Source organism: Anomalospiza imberbis, chromosome 5 (assembly GCF_031753505.1).
Source record: "Anomalospiza imberbis isolate Cuckoo-Finch-1a 21T00152 chromosome 5, ASM3175350v1, whole genome shotgun sequence".
NCBI classification, from domain to species: Eukaryota; Metazoa; Chordata; class Aves; order Passeriformes; family Viduidae; genus Anomalospiza; species Anomalospiza imberbis.
In genome coordinates this window covers 9,763,542-9,786,001 of record NC_089685.1, presented here as the reverse complement: position 1 = coordinate 9,786,001, position 22,460 = coordinate 9,763,542, and the positions used below count along the sequence as shown (strand labels likewise).

The window sequence follows — 22,460 nt, the reverse complement described above, 5'->3', positions numbered from 1 at the left end:
AAAATTTAAAGTTGCAAAACGACATTGATGTTATTCTCTGGTATAGTTGCCTATATCACAGACTGACTTTTTAGTCAAGCTGAAAAATTATTCTCAAAAATGGTATTTTAGGCCATAGTAAAACCTAGGATTTTATGTACTTGCATGTATGACAAATGACCAGAAAAGAAAACCATAAGGAGACTCTACTGGAGTTACCAAACTTAAAGAACCAGCTTTAAATTTAATTTAAAGAACCAGCTACATATATAAAGAGATTGGAATAACCATCCTCTCTATTCTTCCTCCAGTGCTCTAAGGCAAAAACAAGGAAGACAGAGATAACCCTGAGAAACAAAAATATTTTAAATCCATTTTAATTTTGGCAAATAAATTATTCCAAAAGGTTCAGGAAACTGCTAATTTTTTCATCACAATAGCTTCCTCAAAGTATAAGCAAATTCTTTTTATAAGGCAAAATGCAAGAGATTACAAAGCAGATTTCCAGGTGGGAAAATGAAATTAATTTGTTAGCAGCTAATTAACCTCTATATCACACTGTCTGATCAGTTTAATTAAAGCAGCAAAGTATGTTTATTATAATTTACTCAGCATTACTTTCTTTAGTTGATAAAAGAATATAAAAATAAAATATCTGTTTTTAATTGTCTAAACTTATCACATATTATTTAGATTGCAAATAGTGCAAAAAGTAGAGTATAGGAGTCTAGTTGAACAATTTGGACATAAATTTCCTTTGGATTTACAAGAAATTAGCATTCTGAATTCATACCTATGTAGATGCTGGGATTAAATGAACAACTTGTACTATCATAACTGAATATAGAAAATATGCCAGTCCTTCAACTCCAACAAATCTTCAAAATCCCTTGAGAAAATTATTTTCTACAAAGCAAGAGGCAAACATTTAGTAGGATTTGTCCCCAAAAATATGTGTGTGCATTTGTTACATTTCTTTGGTGTTCTATCAATTACAAACAACAAATAAAACCTTGTTTAGCAATGCTGCAATCAGTTGTTACAAAAAGGAATGAAATTTTAGGCATATGACACTACAATGGAGTAAAAACTAGGGAGGGTAGCTTCTTGGTGATCTCTGAGAGTGGCTGAAGTGTTTATACTTCAAGGCTAAAGTGCATCACAAGAAATACACCACACAAAGTCATCCTAACTAAATTTTAAGCAGTAACAAATTCCCAAATAATATTAATGTATTTTAAGAATCTTACTGGAATAGAAAAATGCCAACATTTTGCTTAACTTTCCTTAAAATGCAACAGCAGAGAGCCGTACACAGTTTTTTATTTACACTTTTATCCACATGTAAAAACTAAAATATAAGAAGATTTAGGATACTTCTATGGGGTATTAAAATACTGTGTAACACAAGAAAAATGAATTTTCTTATATAAATTATATAAATTATGAAAGTATGATCCAAAATTTGGATCATTTACAATGCTAACACTGATCGGTAATTTTAATGATGTCTAATATTTTTAAAATCACTGATTTATTTTCTTGTCTGAATCAATTCTTCACTGAGTTTATTCAATCCCTTAAAATGTGTGCTTAAACCCAGGGAATTAAAACATACCAAAAAAAAAAAAAAAAAAAAAACCAAAAAAAAACCAAAAAAAAAAACCAAACTCAAAACAATTGCTATAACTCACCTTACACAATTTTCATGGAAATTAGGAAAGAACCTAAACAAATCTCTCTATTGCCTCCTAAATGTGAAAAGTCCCATTTACAAAACGTGAAAAAGTTCAAAACATGTCAGGCTATGTTTTCTTTTCAGATTGCTTTGGCTTATCCATGTAACAAATGTCTGGCATATTGACTGTTAATTGCTTTAATGGGCCTCTTATAAAGACAAATCTTTCTTAAGACTTTAATCTAAATTATTTTTTCTCTATCTCTGATGTCTCAAAAAGAAAGCAACTCTGGACAGCAGTTACCAGGTTCTAAGAATTATCCCAAGCTCACCTAATTAATAAAGAACAGAAGGAACCATAATTTAATTATTTATTAGTAAACCATGGGTTCCTGCACAGAGTGAGCACTGGCCAACTGTAAAAATTGACCCTAAGGGCCAGGACTTCTTTTCTGCAGTAAGCCACAAAGACATTGTTCACACTGAATCTGAAATATTCCTGCAGTTTAAAACATGAAAGAAGTAAAATGTCAAAAGTATGGGCACATACTAGTTTAAAAATTTGAGATACTCAAAGTATCTGAGCCCACCAGAGTTAGCCCTTTGTAGACCTCCAAAACAAGAGACTCAGCTAAAAATGTGTTTCTGTTCATAGACATGAATACACAAACACTATTAGATGATCTCTTTGAGCATATATGCATGTAGATACAAATATAAATACATCTGTAAGTATAAACACAGAGGAAAATTTATGCAATTGATATCTACATATAAATAACTCCCACCCATTTAAGTAGGCCCAGCACAATCTTAAAATTTGTCTGATTGTCTAAATATCACCTAAATGTTGTTTGTGAACACTGAGCAATAGGGAAAATCATATCTAGTATCTCAAAAATCTGTAAGATTTAATTCATTATCTTCAAGCAATAAAGAAGACAGTTTCCTCTGTTTCATATTAAAACATTTAAAGCTCTTGAAAATATAGTATTGTAGATCTCATGCAGACATAAAAGAATTTGATGAATTCAGTTGTATTTATCTTAATATTTTCTTATCAGTATAGAGATGACATTAAGAGCTGAATGAATTAAGTGCATCCTATTCTTGACAAATATACACAAGTTCAATCAGAAAAAAGGATTTGCACTGCTCTTCTCTTACTAGTACATGTAAACACTGCAGTGAATTATTATAATTTCAGTAAAACCTACTGATGTTAAAGGAAGTCCCGTCCTGTCCATGTCATAGTTACTTTTCATAAAAGCGTCATTCATAGTTCACAATCATCGCATAGTACATAATACTGTAAATATTTTCACAGAAATTATGGGATATTTTCCCTACTACTGTTAGTTCAATTCTGAAGAACTTACTAAACTTATGGATTTTACCTTCCAATTTTCAAGGTTAATTTATTTGTAACTGTTATGTATCTATTGCTATAAATAAAGTTTATTTTCTCTAGAATAATATTTCCTCTTGGTGCTTATTCTTGACACAGGATGCTTACTGATGTGTAACCATGGGACTTTTAGGATAGAGCATGCTTTATTCTTCACAGAGAGTATGATGTACATGTTTCAAAATTAAACACAGATCAATCCTGAACACACTCTGCTTTCATCCACGTTGTGCTTGTTACAGCTGTCCCCAAGACACCTAAGCAATGTCCAGACACATTCTGTGGCACAGCATGCACCAAGAACCATTCTCAACTCAGCTGGCAGGGCTCTAGGAGGTAATACCCTGCCTGGCTTTCTGCATGCCTCCAATATCATCTCAGCAGGTTTTATACGCTCACATACTCGTACATGCCCTGATGGAATTAAGAGCCAAAACATTAGAGATCGAGGGAGACTGGAAGTGTTTGGAATTAAATCACCCATTTGGTGTGATTCCCTATAATAAGGAAAGTAAGTCAACCATCAGCAGAGGAAATGGCAGCCATCACTTGGGATTAATAAATATATTAATGACATGGTTTTGAAAAGAAAACTTCAGTCTTAATCCAGCTTTTGGGATTTTTCGCTGGTATCTCTCACCAGAAATGAAAAGAAACCAAACTACCCTTTTTCGCAGCAACACGGCTTTAGGAGAAAATATCTGGAAATATGGGTAAAATAAAAAGGAAATGTTCTATCTGAAAGGTGGGGAAAAGCTATGGCAAAACTTCCTCTATGAGCATCTTAGAATACTTAAAAGTCTAAAGGTCATTTGAACTATGATGCCTATAGCAAAATAAATGGAACTTGCCTATATGGAGAATATTCAGTCTGGTAGAAAACTTTTGCTGGAAGTTTTCTTTAAATTTTTATGTAGGGAAAAAAAACCTCACAAGAAGTTTTATGAGGTGAAAACATCAGAATTTTGTGCAAGCACAGAAAAAATACCAACTGAGCTGATCTTAGTTTTACTGTGCTCCTGTGTAACTTAAGAAATGCAAAACTGAAGTTACCCTCCTGAGAGGTGGTAATGCCTAAAGGAATAAGACAATTCTACTTGAATTAATAATTCATCAGGGATTATTCACCCATTTTTAAATGCGAGGATCTGGTCTGATCATTTTTATATTTATTCTCACATTTTCAAGAAAGTTACAATTCACAGTATTTTAGCCCAATATAATTTGTGACTAACGAATGGGAAAATTAAAACAGAATGATAGTGTGTTCTATAAATTCATCAATCACAGTCATGGAGCTGGCCCAGACTTCTTGAGACTTGCTAAATCTTAATGCCCCTTCAATGAGACCTAGAGTTTGTGTATTTATTTAAAGAGTTCTTATGTGCTCATAGCAAGAATTAACTGGGAAAAAACCAAAGCAAATGCCTAAAAGCTACACTTCTGGTCAAATCAGGTAGAATTTTTAAGCATTTCTTTGCATGATGTTAGCACTTGTTAGGATATTGCTAATTTTGAAGAATTTCTCTGCTCTATGTTATGTACATCTCTTGCTTTGTGGCCAAGTCTACAGAAATATCTGACACTACTTCAATCACACATCAGCATTTGCAGGACATAAAAGAGACACACTTTCAACTTTTGTTTAAATTCTAATGAGAATTACACTATACTCAGGAGATGGAAAGCTAAGAATTCCCAAATCCCTCGAGCAAAATGCAGCTCTTAATAATAAGACTGTCCTGCACTCCCAGAGCATTTGAAAGTCTATGTAAAATGAAAGACCTATTAAAATTTCTACAGTATTGCAACTGCAAAAGGGTGCAGACATCAAATATTTTCTGTTCACATCTACTGCACAAGCCTGTTCTCAAGGGACAGGGCTTCTTGAGAGTGTAGAGGTCTACAAAGTTTTAAATATGGAAACTTTCAAATTCCCCTCTTAGGTCCTTTTCTAAAGGTAATGAGCTTTGACAAAGATAAGCTGCATTTTCATCTGGCATCTTACAGGAATCCTGGGACAAAAGAAGAAGGTAAAATTTCAGGCCTGCATGACACCACTGCTTTTGTCATTTAAAAAATAAAAGAAGTAAGTGGAGTAAAGAAACCCACAAATATCTCCACCTCCAAAAATCCAAACTATTCAGCTCAGACTTTCAGAAAATTTCTATTTTTAGTATGAAATAACACATGTAGAATTCCATATACACATAAGTATTTATACACATAAAGTATTCATATACACATACAGTATTTGCTCTTTCTGGCAGGAACAATTTCAAAAATATTTGGGTCTAATTTCCTTTAAAAAAAACTTCTCAGGTTTGCTATTATGAATGGAATTCCTTCTCTGAAGTAAGAACCAAATCTCTATAATATTTTCTGAATTTCTCAAACTTAGAAGTCTGACTCCATTATGAAAAATCATATTTGAGTCTTATACTATTGATTAACTTCCTATGCATATTCAATCAGGGTTTTTTAATTTAAATTTATTAAAAAAAAAAAAAAAAAAAAAAAAGGAAAAAAAATCCCTCTCGCTATTTGTAAATATTGACAGCAAAGTTTCCTTGGTTAATACTTTTTCCAAAACATTGGCACATTTCCTATATTCAGTATAAAATGGGTCAAAATAAAATGTGACAACTCATGGGAAAATGAGTTTTCCTGGTAAAGTGAGGAAACTAGTCAGATCCTAGTTATACTGACAAGGATAAATCACAGAAAAAATATATTGTTAGTTTTGAAATGAAAATATTTGACAAAAAATCTTACAGACAAACTAAACAGCACCCTTGAAGTCCATTTCTAATTGATTTTACTTATTCACCAAAGGCAGTAAAGCAGTGCTATGAATTACTTATCCCAGACTGACATGAGAAACTGAATTTGAGGGTGAAAGGTAACATAAAAAAAACTAGTTAGCTTCATCTGTGCCACAAATTCAATGAACTCTTAGAAAACCTGCACAATAGCAGCCTGCAAAAGCTTTTCATAGCATATTGTACTTCTCAGTTTTAAACTGAAGGACCTACAGGATGTTAATAAATTGAGTACAATAGTATATCTTGCTTTTAATAAGATTTTGTTCTGAAAGCACATTAAAGCCTCATTCAAAACGAAGGTGATAATGCATACGTATGGCAGCTTAATAATAGAAATCACACCTTTCTTTCTTTTCTTCTTACCTAGATCCTTCCCTCCACCTCTTTCAGAAGCTGCACATTTTTTAAATTAGTTGCCTGGTCAATAAATACAAAAAAGTGTATTAGATGTCTTTAACATATTTGATTTTTCAGATAAAATGGAATGCTTGAAAGCCCTCAACAGTGATTGAAGGTGTTTCTTTGCTTTACTCTAAAAGCTTTTTTGGCAAATTTCCAACCAGTGAAGCACTTCACTGCACGGATGAGATCCGTGTAATGACTTTATTATAAAGTTACACTCCTTTACTGCAGGTAAGCATAGTAAGAGGTGGTAAATAACCAGCATCTAAAGACCAAAAACTAGATCCTCTACAGCTACACATTTTATATCCCTGCTTCTATATAATCTGAATTCTGATTGTACTGCTACCACTGTCTTCCTCATCAATTTTCTAATTGGTTTAAAATTCCTAAGGTGCGAAAAAGAAAAAAAAAATCAAGGATTTCTAGTACAATTAATCACACTAACATTTATTGTGTAATTGTCATACAGGATCATATCAGATATATAATGGAACAGAAGCATGGAAGAGCTGTCCTATGGCAGCCCATATTTTAGAGGAAAATCAATGATTTCTAGAGTGAAAGACTCACCTGAGAGACTCTAGGAAGTTATAAAACCCCAGGCAAGGTAGCAAGCAACACCAATCTTAAAAAGATTCTAATGACTTGATTTTTGTTGTTTTTGTTTCATTTTTTTTTAATTGCCTATAAGCTGTTTTTCTTTAATCTAACTAATGCCTGCTAGATATTTGTAAACCAGAAGGCACACTGAGACTTTTTGAAATAAGAATCCAAACATTAGGGGTCAGGATGCTGGGGACAGACAGGGAATGCCTGGTGAGGCTTATGTCATGTCTCCAAAGAGGCTTCATCATGGACATGTTCACAGGGGATTTCTACACTTAGATGAAACTCTCCTTAATAATGATGGAGATCCTGGGAAGCTGAAGTCAGTGTGTTCCAAAGGCTGTAGCTATTGTGTCTCCTGTCTCACACTGACAAATATTATAAAGAACTGCAGAAATGCTTGTTCCTGGAACGTTCACAGTAGACTTCCATGACTCAAAAAGGCATAAATGATTTGATAAACATTAGCTAAACATCAGAACAACCCTTAAACCCACCCAATTTCACCTTATTTCCTCTTTACCTCACCTTATTACTACTCCCATTGTACACACACAGAAATTCATGCCCTGGGTGGAAAGATGTTCAAGTGCAATCACTGGCAGAAAAATGATATTTCATTTCTTTCAGTTAGATAGGAGACATTTAATTCAAATTATACACAAATGAAGACTACAGGTCACAGAAGAGGTGGTGCACAGCCCTTCAGAGAATAAAATGTTACCCTCCCTAGAACCTGTCAATTTAAATTTACCATTTGGATGGGATTTTTTTCTTTTAAGTCACAGAGGCTTTAGAAATGTGAGGCATTATCCAAAATGAATCAAAATTAATGGAAAATTTATTTCACTGAGTTTTGGATCAAAGCACTGTATGAAGATACAGACAGCTCTGACACTTTGCCTCTGATTAGTGTTATTATAACTTTCACAAAATTATAAAGTATACATGACTTACTAAGAAAGGATCCCACACCTTCTTTGAACCTGTGAGGACTGGTTCCCTGTACTGCAGGTCTGGTGCCAAATCTCAACTGCATCATTTCCCACAGATGCTCTTTGCACAAAAGAGAATTATCAGAGGTGCAAACCATGAGAGAACTGTATCATATCTCTGAAGAGATGAGAGAAAAAATATTCTAGTTTGTTCTCTTCACAGAGTTTTCCTCCTTCCAAGAGTCAAAGTATGTTTAGTAAACTGCTTCTTTATAATGAAACCGTGCCAAAGCTGAAAGTTTCATGGTTTGTTTGTTTTTTTTCCAGCTGAGGCTTTTAAGATACAATGTTTTAGCATTGTTGTAACATCCACAACAAATTACAGACCTGAAAATTAATTTACAGTCCTGAAAATCTTAAAACTGCAAGATATAACAAAGACATCTACTACAGCTCTGCTCTTGCAGGTCACCACTTGGATCATCTCTGGTGATAGGAAACCTATTTTATCTTAGCTATCCTTTTCATCTTCTGTTTCTTTGGTGAGCAGCTTTTCACTACATTTTTATGCAGCCAAAATTTATACTAGAAAAAGATAAACAAACAAACTATAATTCCAAAGTAATATTCCTGTGACCTTTTGTCATTGTTTTTAAGCTCAGTTCATACATGAACACCAGGCTACATATTATCATTAGAGAAAATGTTGTCTCAAAATTACCAAGAGGTAGAAAAGCATCATTTACATGGAAGAAAATAAAATTACACTACTGGCTAAAAGATAAAGCATATTGAAAGAATTTTTCATGTGGCACTTTTATATGATAATTAGTTCTTAAAAGTCTGAGTTTCAGTCTCTATATAACTAAGTGGATGTTAATAGGCCATCCATAGACTCCCCTTTTAAAATACCAATGAGATATCCCTTATGTTTATACATGTGTAAGTACAATTAATATAGCAACCCAAATGGAAACAAAATTGCTTTAGTTAACCAACCATTGCAAGGCAATCAAGTGTGCTATCAAACGTAATTGTAGAAGAATCATTTGGGGAATAACAGCAATTACTTCATACAGAATTCTCCCTTTCATTCTTTCAGTTTGCAATTTTTTTTTTTCATGAGTCTCTATGTCACAAAAATAATTGGACGATCACAACTGTCAAAACCATCCCCCTTTCAATCTGTAGTGTACAAGAAATTTCAAACTGACAAGGCTGTTTCATTTAGATATATTGGTTTGTATCTCTGAGTTGTAACTGTTTTAATCTAAAATATTCAAGCAGGCTTAATTCCTCCAGCTGTACAGGCAGCTGGGGAATTGGGCAGTACCAATGGAGAAGGAAAGAGAGAATGAGATTTCTTCATTTGCCTGAAGCTAAGCACTTTTGATTTGCCTACATAAACTTCACAAATGTTCTCTTAGGACATAATAGCTTTCTAACAGGTAAGAATTATTTTTGGGCCATACAAGTAAACTGCAGTTCAATTATTTTAACCAACGTTGTGCTTCATCAGGAAATAACACATCACAATCCAGTATTTCTTTCTTTCCCTTTTTTACGTAGAAGATATTTGATATTCTTAGTTCCTGTTCTTATTTAATATTGCTTTGAATAACTTTGTACCTTTAGTAAATTAATTAGTCATTTCCAAAAGTATTTTGATAATTAACTATCAGTGAAAAATACCCATATCATAATGATTTTTTTTCTGTCACTTAGTTAAAACTAATGGTAAATATGTAAGATGCATGCTCTTAACTCATTTTAAATTTCCAAAATGTCCAGCTGGATAACTGAGTTACACAGTGGACGAGCAATGGGGTCACAGGCCACGCACAAAGGTTACAGTGAATAGGGGGACATCAGGCTGGGGACCTGTCACTGCTGGGGTCCCACTGGGCTCCATCCGCAGCCTGGTTCTCTTCAACACCTTCATTAATGGCTTGGATGCAGGGCTCAAAGGAATACTAAGTTAATTTGCTGATGACATTGAACTGGGAAGGAGCTGTCTACTCCCTCAGAGGCAGAGAGGTCCCGCAGAGACACCTCGATACACTGGAGTGATGGGCAGCCACCAACCTGATCAAGTTTAACTAGGGCAAGTGCCAGATTCTGCACCTGGGATGGGACAACCTGGATGTGTTATAGACTGGGGAATGAGAGGCTGGAGAGAAGCTTAGAAACGGCCATGGGGGTCCTGGTTGACGGCAAGTTGAACGCGAGCCAGCAGTGCCCTGGCAGCCAGGAAGGCCAACTCTGTCTTGGGGGGCATCAGGCCCAGCATCGGCAGCCGGGCATTGGGGCAGTCTTACCTCGAGTGCTGGGGGCAGTTTTGGGCACCACAATGTTAAAAAGACATTGAGATATTAGAGAATGTCCAAATAAAAGCCAGGGAAATCCTCAGGAGGAGTATCTGAGGTCACAGGGTTTGTTCAGCCTGGAGAAAAGGAGACTGAGGGACACCTCAGAGTGGCCTTCAATAACCTCACAAGGGGCATCAGAGGGGCAGACGCTGATCTCTTCACTCTCATGACCAGTGACAAGACCCAAAGAAGCAGCCTGAATCTGAGTTGGGGAGGTTTAGGTTGGATGTTAGGAACAGGTTTTCCCCAAGAGAGTAGTTGGGCATTGGAACAGGCCCCCCAGGGAAGTGGTCACCTAACCAACCCTGTTATGTGACCAGTTCAAGAAGTGTTTGGACAACACTCTCAGGCACAGGGTGGGATTCTCGGGATGTCCTGTGCAGACCCAGGAGTTGGACGTGATAATCCTAATGGGTCCCTTCAAACTCAGCATAATCTATGATTCTATGAAACTGAAAGAAGGCAGGTTTAGATTAGGCATTAGGAAGAAATTCTTTCCTTTGAAAGTGGTGAGGTACTGCCACAAATTTCCCAGAGAAGTTCCCTGGATGTATTCAAGGCCAGGCTGGATGAGGCTCTGAGTAATCTGGTCTAGTGGAAGGTGTCCCATGGTAGAGGGGTCAGAACAAGATAATCTTTAATGTCTCTTATAATCCAAGCCATGCTGTGATTCTGTGATTTATAAAAGACTCCAAATTGAATTTTTTTGTTTTGTTTTTCATTGTTTGGTCTGCTTGAAAGAGCTGGAATTTAATACAGTATTGTACCTAAAATATTGGAAGAAATTATACTCCTATTCAGTTAGAAATAGTATGGAAAAAGGAATTTTAGTAGATGTGGATCTCTATGTCTGTAAATAGCTTGGTCTCCTAACTATTTTTCTAAAGGACAAGCAAATTTTGTTCTTTAGCCAATTTGGACAGTCTTTACACTAGAAAAAAATTAAGAAAAAAAATTAAATTAAAAAAAAAAAAAAAGAAGTCTGTGGGAGTAAATCTGTTTTTTTTTTTTCCTGTAGTAGCTTATTTCAAAAGACTGCATCTAAGATGCTGAATTTTGATTATACTGTGACATTAACCTGAAAATAAAATTTTTAATGCTTGCATGTTTCTTTTGCTGTGAAATGTGAAAAAAAATCACTCATATTTAAAGTAAAGTGTTGGGACAGGCACCCTGGTGGTCTTTTGACTGCCACATCCCTTGTAGCTCCATACAGACCTTGGTCTCACAGTCAGCCTTCTTTGCCCTTTGGTTTTTGCATCTGTTCCACTCAAGTCAGCCAATATACACTTCCACAGAAGGAATACTTGTGATATTTTCCCCTGAAAACTCCATAGGCTAGTATTTGGCTGCAATCTGACTGTCAAGGACATTGCTGATCACAAGCTCATTAGAAGCAGAAATAGATTGTCCCATGAGTTTCATTCTACAGTGACTCATGTGCAATGCTGCTGGAAGGACTTTCTTCACCCAAAACTAAATCCTGGATGAGAAATTAACCTCATGAAACATGATATAGACCATTCATAATGTTATCAGAAGAACTTTAAGAACCTTCAACTGCAGAAAGTTTTATGGTCTATCTTCTATTTTCTATCACAGCCATTAGGAGAATGAGTCTTCCAGTGAAAATTAAGTTTATCAGAAAGATCTGTGTGCAAACTAATTTGAGCAGGCATTTTCTAAAAAGTAGGCCAGAAGAAAAGAAAGATTACTTCTGGCAAAAATGGAACAAATTAAATTATAGGAGGCTTAATACATTTATTTGAAATTTAATTGCATAAGCTGATGTCAAGGTTATTATATGGTGCACACTATTTTGGTCCAAATTCAAAACAGTAAAGTACAAGCTAAGTTTGCAGTTACTTTATTATAAATCCAATTGCATTTCTTTTTTTTTCAGTACTGACCATAGTCTTTGCCTGAACTACAACATTAATATAAAATCACATTTCCAAGTTATTTTGAGATGTCTCCTTGGCAATGAACTCAGATAAAAACTAAAGCCTCTTTTGTATGGCTGACTTCTACTGTGAAAAAAAAGGGTAAAAAGAAAAACAAAAGCTGAGGCGGTGTTGACATGATGCCAGATTACAGTGCAGAAGCAAAATGATTAAAATGCGATTCTGACTGTATTCACACAGTTCTGCACTGAGTCCATCAAGCCTGCAGGTTTTGTTTTTCAGTCACTAGAGAGACAGATTAGCAGAAAAGGTCGCTGCAGCATTCTTGTAATAGCATCTCCGTGGAATATGCATTGTGTGTTTTACCGTGTGTTGGAAGCTGTGCCTGTGCAGAGAGCACACTTAAAAGCATTCAGGCTGTGTCCAGAGTCTCTGTTCTCCTGAAGTCAGTCACTCCTACCTGAATTGCACGGCCTGACCTTAGAAGCTCTTCCATCTGTTTTCAGATCTTCAAGTGCCTGAGTAACACCGGATCAGAATAAACATTTCTGCTGGTTTTGACTGGGTTAGAACTAATTTTCTTCATAGTAGCTAGCATGGGCTATATTTTGGATTCGTTCTGGGAACAGTGTTGCTAATTCTGGTGTGGGTTTTTTTACTGCTGAGTAGAGTTTTTGTGTAGCTGAGGCCTTTTCTGCTTTCCCCACTGCCCCACCAGTGAGGAGGCTGGGGGTACACAGCTGACCCCAAATGACCCAAGGGATATCCCATGCCATACAGCACCATGCTCAGTGTATAACACCGGAGGAAGGGAAGGGGTCTTTTGGAGTAATGGTGTTTGTCTACACAAGTTATCATTAAGGGCAAAGGAGCCCCATTTTCCTGGGGATGGATGAACACCTGCCTGCCCATGGGAAGTGGTGAAGGAATTCCTTTTTTTGCTTTGCCACTGCATGCAACTTTTGCGTTGCTTATGAAACTGTCTTTATATTAACCCACGAGTTTTTTGAGTTTTACTCTTGCAATTGTCTCCCCCATCCTGACTGGCAGTGAGCAGATGCCTGTGCAGTGCTTATTTGTCAGCTGGGGTTAAACCACAACAACATTCTTAGAAAATCACTGCGCATGTAGCTGTGTGCCACAGTGATTCTCCTGGAGGTACAAACACAGTCCAGGTTTGTAGAGGCATCATGTAAACCTACCATCTGCTTTTATTTCTGAATGAACATGGAATAAAGGCATAATAAATAATGTTGACACTTAGCCAGGAACTATAGCCTAAAATTAAGAGGCTTATAATCATGCAGCACAATATTACTTTGGCCAAATTGGTAATAAAAAAAATCAAGGTTGTACATTTTAAAATCATGTCACTTATTTTTCAGTAAAGCCTGAAATGAATAAAGAAAATAATTTAATGTTTGACCAGGTTGGGTCCTCTTTCAGCAGTATTAGAATCTTGAAAGAAGAGATGCAGTTATTAAAATATGGATGTATTTTTGTCTGTGATTCCCAAGTCATGCAGATAACCAAATCCTTCTGCATTCAATTTTTTTTTTCTTTACACAAGGAAAAGACAACTTGTAAGAATCTTTTCTATGATTCTGTTTCAGTGTTTGGAATAAGCACACTTTTAACTGATAGCAACCATCACTCAAATGTCTTCTCTGCAATCATTCCTTGTCTGTCAAAACAAACAAAGTTGTCTTGTGTACAACTCAGAGCTACATCCCCATCTGTGAAGCTCCCTATGAGCTTCTAAAGGGAAAAGTTCATTTTATTCTCTAGACACCCTGACTGAGACTCTGTTTACTGAATTAAATAAACTGTCTATTCATAGTCAGCAACCCCTTCTGTAGGAGATATGTAAACAACGTATTTGTAAGACTACAGTTAAGATTTCAAATAAGAAAAATCCAAGAAGGTTAAAAGGAGAAAAACAGAAACTTACCCCAAACTCATCCCTCCACTGATGCGATGCTTGGTACTTCTCTGCTTCTTTAGCAAGGCGCTGAAGAACAAAGAGAGAGAGAACACAAATTTTAGGCTTTACTGATTCTTCACATAGAAAAGTCTTTCTCTTTTACTATTTTCCTATGCATATTTTCTCTCTATAGATTTTATATCTATGCTTTTTGCATTTACTTGAAAATTATGTGCATTTGAGTCAAGGTGAGCCATCAAATGTTTTTTCTGTATTATTTTATATTTATGTAGCACATTGCATTCGGAAATTTAACCCTCACTCCAATATAATTTAAAAAGTTCTAGTCAAGTTCAAAATCCATCAACATTCTGCTGAAAATACTCTCTTTATGCACACTACCTTGTCTTATGTGCATTAATTTCATCTACTATCTAATGACAAGTACATATTAAATTATTAAAATTCCATGTTATGGACATTTATTTCTCTGTTATATCATTTAGCTTCAATTATAGAAACTCTTGACAGCCCTGTGATTATAAGGGATGCATAAAAAGTCAGTAATTTGGGACTAGCTGGAGTCTGATCTCATGGATTGAATTAGCAGCTGCAGAGTAACAGGCCTGTTCCTAGAGGGCATTTCCCCCATATTTAATACTTTGAATAAAATCGGTTTTTTTCACTTAGCCCCACAAGAAGCAAAGCACAGTGTACAGGAATTTGCTCTTTCAAATCAATCTTTTGTACAGATATATCCATTAGATTGGATTATGTGTTCCTCCTCATACAAAATTTGAAATCTTTGAAAAAAAACCTGTTTGGACACAATTCTCAGGACTTTACTACAATTTTCCATATAGAATTTGCCAAGGTAATGCATGTTCTCCAGCATATCTGCACACTGATCCCCCATCCCACAGATCCACCCATCCCTAAAGCAAGCCAGCTCATTCTGAAGAAGCAGCTACCTGATGTGAATGTAGTTCATGTGGACTCAGCCATGTCCTAATTGTTGACCGACTTGCTTTTAGAACTCAATTATTTTACAGCCCAATACAAATTTTAGCAACTGTTTTTTGGGAGCCGTGGTCCCTTTCTAGGAGACACAGCCTATGTCCACCAGATAAGTAGGAATGAAAATGCTTACTGTAGAACAGTAAGTCTGATGACCCTTGTAATATTCAGACCAATCCCTACACCAAATGAACTGGTGTCTAAGTCACACTTCCAGTCGAGTCACCTCGTCAGTTCTTGCTAACAGCAAAAAGGAATATGACCAGAAAGACCAGGAAACCTGGAGTTCCAACATGGTTCTGTCAGAACCTCACCTCAGACCTTTGCAACTGCCTGTGCTACCTCATCTCCTGAGGGCAACCCCTCTCCCTGCTCTAACAGCCACCAGGATTGATACGTTTCAAAAATCAGAACTTAAGACATTTTCCTTGTTTTTAGGTTTGAAATAATTTTTTAAAATGAGAAAAAACATAAACAAACCTATGTCCTCTATGGCCACAAAGTATGTCCCCACTCAATTATTTTATTGTCAGTTCAAATGATTCTTAGCTAACAAAAAGCTACCAGCACTTTACAAGCACTGCTCACTGGAGGTACATCCACAGTAACCAAGTACCACATTAACCAAAGAAAAACTATGATTTCATTTCATACATTATACATTATTTTGAAAAAAAAGCACAGTCCAACTCTCTCTTGACTGCACTGGACAAACATCTACAGCATTTCATTTTTTTGGTAATACACTAGAACAACTTTTTCCATCGAATTTATTCACTTAATCTAGTCCATTCTGCATCTAAATTTGTAGATCCTCTTATAAATTCAAGACATATTTCAACAGATTGTAGCAAAGCAAGATATAACACTTACTACATGTGTAAATAGCTGCAGTTAACACTGCCCTCAGATTTCCTTCACACTCTGCTCCATTGCCTTAAGGTACTCTGAGAACCACAAAAGACAGCAGAACCCAAATGCACAAAATGACAGATGGATTATGGAGAGAAATATATACTCATCATAAACACTATGAAGAATTTCCCATGGAAAGAACTGAGGTTCCTCAGTTCAAATGGTAGATTTCTTAGCTAATCTGCACTATAAAGTGAAAATGCTTAAAGCAAATTTTTTTTTAAAAAGTTGGTTTGTGTTGCTTTCTCTTTTCTCAAAGGAGGGGGAAAAAAAGAATATCCCTCACAAAATTGTATTCTTATTCTCCTTTTAAGTTTTTCAGTCAAGTTTCAATTAGAACCCATCCTAACTGCCCAAGCAACCTTCTAAAATAACCTCACATGCAATATCTACAATGCTTTACACCTTAAAATAGCCTCCAAATGAGAGGCTGGCATTCGGGGCATGCGTACAGAGCTTTGTTAAGGGTACTCAAGCTCATGCAAAAGTCAGAGCAAACTGTTTAAGAAATAGTAATAACCTATGAGAAAACAGTTGTTAACTGATTCTCAGAACCCCAAACCCAACACCATAATTGAGGTACATATGACAACAAGACAGGACCATGCATACAGGTTCCAGCAACTGGTTGAGATACCTTTTTGATTTCTTTATCACTGCTTACCTGAAGAATCTCTGCATTTTGCCCTACTGTCCAAAAATCAGTATATATTTTGTTGCTGTTCCAGTTATTTGATCAATTTTTGAAAAATTTAATGTGAAGTGTATCCTATACTTTAGATGGAATGTATATTTAGAATGTACTTCATATTACTCTGTGTCAACACTCCTTGGCCAAAAATAGCTGGGCAGTCAAGCAAACTCAAGTTACTTGTGCCTTTTATTGTGACACAAAGAGACTAATTTTTCATCTCTCAAAGAAATCATGCCTGCTTCCTTTTGAGGTATGCAAATGTCAGCTCTGGCCTTCCCTGTTTTGATGGAAGAGTCTCTGGAGAATGCTGACAGAGAAGCTGCACAACAGCCGGCTGGCACCTGGCGCTTCCCATTTTCCCTCTCATTACAATGAGGGTTTAATAAGGCAACAGCTTCTTTAACACCATGACCCACTGCAGCTCCCTACAGGTTTCTCCAGCAAATACTAAAATCCTGAGATAGAAATTTTTATGTGTAAGAAAATAAGAAGAAATGGTTTAAAGCAATATTCTTGTATATTAGCTTTTAATAGTTTCTTCCTCCATGCCCTCTGTATTGCTTGCTGTGTAGATGAAAGCTGTGAGATATTTTCATGCCTTGAACAAAGCTCTATTTTTTTATTTGGATACAGAGTAGGAAAAGCAGAACAAAACTAAAAATGGAAAAAAGAAACAAAACTAACATGTAACAGAAGTGTTCTGGCTTACTTCATTATATTTAAAGAGCCCTACTCCGTGCAGTCTGCTGGAGAACACAGATTTACTCTGAATTAGTAAATAAGTTAAGAAGCCATGACCAGGGAGAGAGGGCTACAAAGGCTAACAGAATGCTGTGCCATCTATTCATGTCCTTTGGAGGATGCCTGACAGCTGTGTGATGGTGCTTTTCAAGTAAGGGATCAGAGGAGCTGATGCCAGATTTAGCCAGTGGATTGACACAGTAGCTGATGTCAAATTTAAGGTGCTTGGAAACACTTTGATTAAACATGCAATTTGTTTAATAAAATTTCCTAGATTAAACAATTACTTCTATGTATTTTTTTCATTTATTTTAAACTTTTTTTTTAATTATTAATGAGAACAGATTTCTCTTTTTTTTTCCTTAGTAGGGTGCAGTGTGCATTATTTTCAGGAATTTCCAGAATGCTTAGCTTATCAATAAAAAAAAAAAATTATCTCTTAGAAATCAGTCACTGGTCACAAATACGTATTTTTAATCAAACTCAGAAAGGAGTCAAGAGGTACCCTCCACTAGATCTCCTTATATTTCAAAGAAAAGGGTTATCTTCAAAGGAAAACAGCAATTGAAAAGCTAGATAAGGTGCAAGTGTTAATTCACTCCACCAGCCTATGAATCTTTCTTTAACTTTTGAAGGGATTATAAAAGATTATACACACACAAACATATACACAAATAATAGAAAAGGACAACAACTAAAATAGGTCCAAAGCCCAGCTGCTTGTCAATCTCAAAACACTATTTTCGAAGGTCTTGTCCCCAGCTTCCAAGTTCATGTTACCATCTCCGAAAGGCAGGCTTTGATGCAGCCTTGACAGCAAGAATCTTTATCTGATCTGTAAAGATCAACTCCCAAGAAGGCTCTATTCATCTTCCAGCTTTCATTTCTTTCACGTATATGTCATATTTTTATCTCCTCCTTGCCAGCTCAGGTTTCTGTCAGCAAATGGCCCAATTAAATTTATATTCAGTAAAATGAAGTAATGGTTTTTTTGTGCCTCCCACTCTCCTTTAAGTGTTTTATTTGAAAATAATATTCAACTACTTCTTGATATATTAAGCTATTATAACATGTGTAATCTCAGGAGTTAATAGATATCAGAAGCCTCACAAACTTTCTATAACACAAAATTCAAGGATTTTTTAGGTTATTTTAAGAAAACAAGTACCATGGGAAAATATGTCAATATGAAGCTTATAAAGAACAACATAGAATAAACAATGACCTTCAAGGCCTGATTGCAAAATATTAACCAAATTCTCAAAACTGTTCTTGCATGAACAGCACAAAAGCCACAAGTATGTATAAAAGTGGTTTAATACATAGTTTTCATATATGTGTCTGAAATACAAATAGTTTTCTTCCATAGTTGCTTATGAACTGGGTATGAATTACAAGATTAAGAGATTTTGTAAGACTCATATATTGGTGTCTGAAGTGTCAATGCAAGACTGATAGTGTTATTTCACTACAGCTTTAATACAGACTGACAAAGCCTAAAGGATTACATTCTCAGCTCAGTAAGCTGTTACATTCTGTATTTAAACAAATTAGGACTATTCTCTTCTACCTTGATTCTGTTTTCTTTACACGCATAGCATATGTTATATTTTCACAGGAATTCTTGGTAATGAGTTATCCAAATACTCATGAGTTACCCTATTCAATAATTGTACCCAATTGTATAAAAAGACCTCTCAGGTTGTCACACAGAGAGTGTGAGCTCAACAAACAACTGTCAACTGGAAGGTCAGTAACCCAGACGTGAGCATAGATGTGCTAAAGACAGCAAGACCATAACTCTCATAAAAATACATCTGGATTTATTTTCTTTTGTCTTATTTCCTAACTTCCAGTGGGGCACAGGAAAAGTTTGTAGGGGCTGACTACCCATTTACATGTTATTTATAATGATATTTCCTACATGATCTTTCTAACAAGTGGGCACTGATAATAATTATCCCCACAAAAGCTTATCTAGATTTGATGAAGCTGAGGCATGTCAGTTTGGATAAGACAGTTCCAACCATAAAACAGTGTCTTAGACTGAACCAAAGACATGCCCAATTTTGATGATTGAAATTATAACCACAATTTTTAATGTTTCCTCTTTCAAATAAATTTGTTTACTTTTAAAAATATTGTGATCACTAACACCGAAGCACAAAAGTTTCCATGATAATTCATCTTTTCCAATGTCAAATAAGGACTTTTTTGCTAAGTTTTGATGTATTCCATTATATAAAGGCCATAATCTTCAGCCAGAATTTTAAACATATTTTTAAGACTTTTTTTTTAATATAGTGACCAAATATAAGTTTTTATGTTTTGGTTTGGTTTTTTTTTTTTTTTTTTTTTTTGTTGATCTTCAGCTTGGTTGTATTTTAGGTGTTAACACTGCAAAGTCACAGCTTCTCTTTATTCTGACATCTGCTGTGCCACATGATGGTAATGTGATCTGTGCTCTGTTAATGAGGATATCTGAAGCATATAAGGTCACAGAAAGACTGTGTTTATAATTGGTCTCCTATATTCTATACAGAATTTGTATGTTGTACTCCTCAGCTACTCTCTGGGGACAGTTTCACTTTTGTCATCTAAGCCAGCAGTTGAGTCATTTTCATATGGAAAAACAGTATACCAGGGGTCTGCTGACATTGTAATACAAAAAGCAGTCTTCATATAAAATTACTGGCCTAAATGTATATAGAATTTAAGACAGTTGGGAATTAGCACAATTTTTTGAAAAGCTTATGTTGAAGCTAATGTTAACAACTCCAGACAACATTTCAAAGTAACACCTCAATCCTTGTCTTCCACTTTATAAACAATTAACAGCAACCTAAAATGCTACATTTATTTTTTTCTAATTCAGCTGTAGATTACAGAACTCAACTTTAATTAAAAAATAAACAGAAAAATTATTTTCCACAGTTTTTCTACTTTTCTAATGCATTTCAAGACATTTCTGCTTTATTCATATGAAAAGTAATTATATTTCAGACCTTCTTAATCAGTTTTTCTAACTGGATAACCTCATATCCAAAGAAAGGCTGTCATGTTGGTTACCAAGTAAATTAATGGCAAAAAAAAATATTATCACCTTCCATGTATTTAGAAGGCAGAGTTTTAAAGGTTTTCAGTATCTTTAGTATCTATAATGAAAATAATTCTTTGTCATTCAACACAACCTTTATTCCTCTTGTTTACTTCAATGAAAGAAGGAAAAATAAGGCTGATTCTCTAGAGAACTTTTACTCTTCTCATGGTCTTCTAGTTCCAAAGCAAATCAAGGCGCTGGACGAAATAAGATCAGAAGTCAATAGGAAATAAAATCTGAAATAAAGTACTTGAGATTACAATATTTTAGCTAGAGTTAACAGTTTCTGACATAACCAGTCACATCTATTTCAACAGGAAAAAACTGAAATTGGGACGCCCTAAATAAATGCATCCCACACGTGCTTTTGATGCCTAAACTGTCACGTGCAATCACCTGTCACTTACAAAAGTGTCATATAAGAAAAGTAAGAAAGGATAAAGCCCAAAGAATATTTGTCACAGTCACACTTCTCCATAACATAAAAGCAGCCCATCCCTAAAACATGAACTAGAAATAGCTCTTCTCTTGTATTTGTTCCTCGCAAATTAAAAAAAAAGAGATGGGAAAAGTGGCATAGTGGCAGTACTTCAAGGCCTAAAAGTGAGCTGAAAGACTCTTTCAAATATACTATATAAGGATTTTCAGTTAAGTTTTAGAAAGAATCTAAAATCCTTCAGAAGTAGTCAAATGTACAGATATTGTCACTTTTTGTTTCTGTCCTGAAAACAAACCACAGAGGAGTTGGAGCTATATATACTACTGAAAGTCATCTCTGGAGAATAAATAACCAAATAAGAAATAAATTAATAAGCTAGACCCCATACATTTAAACTTGTAGAAAAGTGGTACAGCTTGATATGCACTTAGATGAGTGCACAGCCTGCAGAAGTTGCAGGGAGATGATGTCAATACTAGTTTGTAGCTGTCTGAAAACTTACTGGTGTCACCTCAGCTTTGTATCTAGTGTCCATAATCCTTACTAGAACTAGCAAGACCATTGGTACCAGATGAAAAGAAACCTTACATGAGCAGTCAAAGGTGAAAATGAACTACAGGTCCAAAGGCATCGCTGGAGAAGTACCTGAGTACCAGAGAACAGATCAAACACAGCCACAATGAAGAATGTAGGGGGCATAAAACTGTCTTCTCTGACTGGAGCACTGAGTTCCATCCATGAGGCATGAAATATTGTTTGTGTGAAATACTTGACGCACTTAATATGGTGCAGTAGGAGTGTACAAATTAATTATATTCAACTATTATTAAACAGCAAAAAGGAGTGTAGTAGATTCACATCAGAAGGTAGAGAAGCAGAATTTCCGCATTTATGGAGAGAGGGAAGGAGGAAGGAAGTTCAGTTCCCAAGCCAGAGTATATTTCTAGGATATGTGCAATCAGGAGATTTGAGAAGCTGGGCAATGTTATGACAGCTTGATGCTGCCAACAATGTTTGAGTAGACAAGAGAGTATGATAGAGACAACTGTAGATAAAGGCATGAAGAAAAACTATTAGAAGAGTAAGATAGTCTGTCAAATGCATCTTGACATCTAGCAGTGAAATTTCACTAGAGTGATGTACAAAAATAGCATAAGACCCCTTCTTTTAAGACATCATTCATCCTTCTCATTTGCAGAGACTTAAACCCCTTAGAGCTTATTACATTTTCCCTCTAATAATTCAAATGGCTTAAATGTAAGTCACATTAGTGTTATATTTTTAAACAGGCTCAAAGTGAAGGACACGCTGAAACCATTAGACTGAAATTGCCAACTGCTCCAACAAATCTCAAATTGCATAACATCACCAGCTCCAGCTCACTGCCTGCCTTGGGAAATTCTTTTAAGCTTCACAGCTGAGCTAGTAACTTCAGAGGCATGATTAGAAAATGACATGTATATTGAGTAGGCATGACTGGTTACCCTGTTTTTTTCACATACTTCCTAGGAGCTCAAGGAG

General features: G+C 35.5%; 1 protein-coding gene across 6 annotated transcripts in view; it reads right to left on the bottom strand.

Moving 5' to 3' along the window:
* The window catches only part of CACNA2D1 (calcium voltage-gated channel auxiliary subunit alpha2delta 1), a 362,532-nt gene that overhangs the window by 176,536 nt on the left and 163,536 nt on the right, over positions 1-22,460 (bottom strand). For all 6 annotated transcript variants that reach the window (XR_010998941.1, XR_010998943.1, XR_010998942.1 and 3 more), the window contains exon 4: positions 14,061-14,120. Coding sequence is in view for 3 of the 6 variants with exons in the window: in XM_068189573.1 (XP_068045674.1) it covers positions 14,061-14,120 (60 nt within the window). In the remaining 3 variants the exon portion in view is untranslated. The remainder of the gene's footprint in view (positions 1-14,060; positions 14,121-22,460) is intronic.